Source organism: Medicago sativa, chromosome 4 (genome assembly GCF_051527215.1).
Source record: "Medicago sativa cultivar Bolivia chromosome 4, Bolivia_mono, whole genome shotgun sequence".
NCBI lineage: Eukaryota > Viridiplantae > Streptophyta > Magnoliopsida > Fabales > Fabaceae > Medicago > Medicago sativa.
The window spans coordinates 84,651,798-84,656,217 of record NC_140752.1 but is presented as its reverse complement, the minus strand read 5'-3'; the positions used below and the strand labels follow the sequence as shown (position 1 = coordinate 84,656,217).

Below are 4,420 nucleotides of genomic sequence, written 5' to 3'. Positions count from 1 at the left end.
AATTGTTATTTATTCAGTTTATGAATTTTTAAGAAGTGCATTCCGTTTAAAGTTGAATTACTCTGATTTTTAATTATGAAATTTTTACGTTGGGAAAACGGGGTGTTACAATTTACCCCTAATGACAAATACGATTCTATTGTGGAACGAACAAGATGGAGAACACATATTGAATAGAGATAAAAAAAAGTTTAATGTTTTTGAGATGAAAATAATAACTAATTATAAGAATAAAGATGAAGAAAATAAGACTTTTCTTTTATATGAGTTTCTATCCCCGATTCATCAAAGAGTAATACAGAAAAAAAAAAAAAAAACCTCCAAATATATGTTCATCCTTGTTGTCATAAGAAATTAAGAGGACACAAACGCATGTTCTTGTGCATTTTGTTTTAAGTAAGCTTTTCAAACTCATATAATGCATATTAAGATAGCCACAGAAAAGGATGTTCTTATGATTTTTTGTGGGCAAGATGGAGGGTGGTGGTTCTTAAAAAAAATCCCATCATTTGTTTCCTTAAAAAAAAATCCCATCATTTGAGGCTGCTTTACAAGGCTAGAAAATAAACATTCTTATATGGATTTTTGTGTGTAAGATTAAGAATGACTAGCTCTTTTACATGTAAGAATATCTTTCTTTTAATTTGTGTGAATTTGACTTAGGTTGATAAATAGCAATGGTTGAATTTATAATTATGTATAATTAGAGTTTAAAAACATATATCAACAATATAAAAAAATAATATAAAACCTAGACATATTACTTTGTTTCCCTCAAAAAAAAAATTTACTTTGTTATATTATTTGTAAAAATATTTTAGTTTATATTTAAGTAGTGAGATTCTTTTCGAAAGCATTTTAAAAAATAACAAAGTAAAAGACACGTGAATATTGTAATTAAAAAATACCATGTTTATTGATAATATATATATATATATATATATATATATATATATATATATATATATATATATATATATATATATATATATATATATATATATATATATATATAAGCCTAGTGATGTTTGATATTGAGGTGATGAGATTCTTCTGTTACATATTAGTTTAACCTCAAAGGTGTTCCATTCTTTGTACTTGATCTGGGCACCACCATATTTCATCCTTTTGTAGCGGTGCAAATTCATCTTCTTGGTCATGACTATCACCGCGACAAGTACCACAATCATCGTTATCCTCCCCAAAATAATATGGTTGAACAAAAATATATATATTTATTTCATGCATGTTTGGTGATGTCCCAGTAATGGTGTGGGAAAAATTCATTTCAAACATTACGATTTTGATTCAAAAAAGTTAGCTAGAGAACAAGATGTGACGTTGGGTAGCGAATATTATGACATGTATATCTTGAGAAGGTGTCTGGTTATGCCTCTTCCTACTAGTAACCTTTGATCTCTGCTAGGGGAGGGCCATCAAGTATCAAGTGTTGTAAGATATGTTGCAATTCTTTTTTTTTTTGAAGGAAAGATATGTTGCAATTCTTAGAATCAACTTCTCCGTCTTTCTATAAAAATAGTGGTGGATATTCACCTAATTAAGGTTCTAGTCTACATGTCTTTACAATAATTGACACACGCTTGGCTTTGGAAATTCGAAATCAACCTTTTTTTTTTTTTTTTGTCTTTGTCATGTTATTGGTTTTTAGTTTTGACCATTTCACCATAACAAAAAAAATAAAAAATCGAGTACATGATCACTTGTTTAAGAGGTTTAAGTCCTTTATCGACTTGGACCAGTCGACTATTGGTTCAAATCAATCTGGTTTAATCTCACTTGTAGTGCTTTATAATAGTCTTTTCCCTACATGTGATTTGAATTGTTCTGTCGTGCAATTTATTGTTGCAAAACGTCTTATTGATATTCTCAGAATCTCACTGGTTGGTTGCAACTTTAATAAATTTCTTGTCCATTGCTTTATTATTTGGTCCTCTGTCCATCACTATTCTTTGGGCGCTTTTGGTCATGTTCCATGTAATATAATATAGGGTCATGTTAACTTGTGTCCTAAAGGCACATGTTAAGGAACCCAAAAAGAGTAATTTTGCATTGGAAAACATAATATTTTAACTTTTAAGAAGTTGACTACATGACTTTTGATATGTGTATTTTTATAATGAGTTCCTTAACATGTGCCCTCAAGGGCACAAGTTAACATTTGCCTATAATATATTCACAAGACAACCGATCTCTCACTGTTTATAACCTTTAATGCAATTTAGCATAGCATTTGGGGGATTTGATTCTCATTAAACCTCTCTTTTTAATAAATTAGTGTTACTGATGGGTGATGAATATAACTAAGTACTACTATCTAATCTAAGAAAATAAATTCATCAAAATAAAAAATCTATGAAAATAAAGAAAGTACTAAAATTCCTCTGTCGTTGAGAGTACCTATAATACTACATTCAATAATCTATAAAAAGATGCAGTACCTTATCAGCTCATAAGTGATATGTACAAGCAGACTTCACGTGAGATCCATTTAAACACTCATTTAAATTTACAATCATATTGGGATAAATATCTTCCTCCTAGCGTGAGACATAGTCTTTCAAGTAATGGAGGATGCTCATCCCCAGGTTGTTCATGCATGAAAAAATGTAATCGAAAGATAGCTTCCAGTGGGTTTTGAGTAAAAAAACCGATTGGAAGATAAAATAAGAAGTTTTTGAGTAAAACTGTAGCGCCTATATAGCAAACTTCTCCAACTAATTGAGCTTGTATTGTGTGACATTCTCTTGCCAAGGCCCATATGGTCCTGGCCTATCAGCATCAGCATTGCTATCAGCTACTGATTGGGACTGAAAACTAACATCCAATTCCAACCTTAATTTATCATATAAGTATCATATAAGTGGAGGAGTGAAGAAATAAGATTTAGAGTATTACTTTTCCCACCATATGTCTTTCCTCGCGCGTCCTATTTTTTTTTTCCAATTTTGCCCCTGCTCCGGATTACGTTTTCCGGATTACATTGTTAGAATTTTGCAGATGTTTCCGGATTTTAAATTCCGGAATAATGTTTTACCAGAAGTAAAAATAAAATAAAATGCGAATAAAAATAATAAACAGAAAGAAAAAGACATAAGCATAAAAAGAAATCATTTTATTAATATATGAACAATACATTACAATAATTTTCAAGCTTTCAGGTTTTTTAAGCTTATTACATCCTAAAACTATTTCTAATCCTATCGTATCACATAAGCTATACCAGTGGCTCCAGCTCTAACTCCAGCCACTGATGGAGAGGAAAGAGGGTGGGAGGAAAGAAGATGGCAGGGAAGAAGAAATGCTGTTGGTGGGGAGACAGAGGGGGCACAGGTGCCTCTAGGGAACAAGAGACCATGATGGTCAACATGACACCCAGGCAAACCAACCTCAGATTCAGACTGACCCCTACCCTATTGACCGATCATATGACCCCTGATGGATTTCCAAAGAGGCCTCTTTCTATGAAAGGCCAGCGATGGAAACACGTCGTTGTAGAAGAAGAGAAAGAAGAATGTGTGACTTGCATCGAGATATTGAAGCCTATTTATAGGGGAGGGAAAGTAAAAAACGTGTGCTTAGCCATAATTACAGTCAAAAAACGTGTAAAAACACGTTTTTACACGGTGACCGCAGCCCAAAACGTTTGAAAAACGTTTTCTTTGTGGTGCAGACCACCGGCCAAAAGCTTCTGATGCAATCCGGAATATATAATCCGGAATGCACATACATTCCGGTATATATATTCCGGAAAAAGCCGATAATGGGGTGAATCAAAGGAGAACTTCCGCCTTTGTGTATGGTGAGGGTTGGTTCGGATTTTAGAACCCGGATTGATTCAGCATTGGATTCTTCTATGTGGCCCACGTTGTACCGACAATTTTTGTGGTCCACAGCGCCCAAATGCCTCTATAAATAGGGGTCCCTGATTTCATTACAAGTAAACTACACCAGGATAAAAAAAGTTATGGAATTCCCTGGCTTTGATCTGAACACCAAGCTAGCGGCAGTCTACTACAACGGTGGAACACCACCCCATCTGTTTAGGATTCGCGACGATGTCACCCTCTCCAGGCTGAAGGATGAGCTGGATCAAATCAACCGTCAACTCAACCACAGAGACACGAGGAGGGTGGTCGGTGTTGAATATCGATGTCCATTGTCCGACTCAGCCGGATCTCTACGCTTCAGTCGGATGAAACTCACAAACGACGGCGACGTGAGAACCATGTTCTCTGTCTTTGGTCAGCACAGCGCTAGAGGACCGATCGAGTTGGACGCTTCGTTGGTTAGATCTACTGAACAAATTCTGAAAAGTTTGCACCGGCCCAGGAACTACGAAGAGATCAGGGCTCTGCTGGAGGGACCAGAGGAGGAAGAAGTTAGTTTAGATGATTCGTGA

The 4,420-nt window shown here is 34.6% G+C and overlaps 1 protein-coding gene across 1 annotated transcript; it reads left to right on the top strand.

Annotated features, from left to right (window-relative positions):
- The first annotated feature begins 3,985 nt into the window (after positions 1-3,985).
- LOC146932964 (uncharacterized) lies at positions 3,986-4,420 on the top strand. Its single transcript, XM_085707797.1, has one exon. It carries the CDS (start codon positions 3,986-3,988, stop codon positions 4,418-4,420), a length of 435 nt encoding a protein of 144 aa, XP_085563923.1.

Excerpts from the sequence above, each read along its gene's own strand:
- LOC146932964 (XM_085707797.1), top strand. The coding sequence starts at position 3,986 with ATGGAATTCCCTGGCTTTGATCTGAACACCAAGCTAGCGGCAGTCTAC.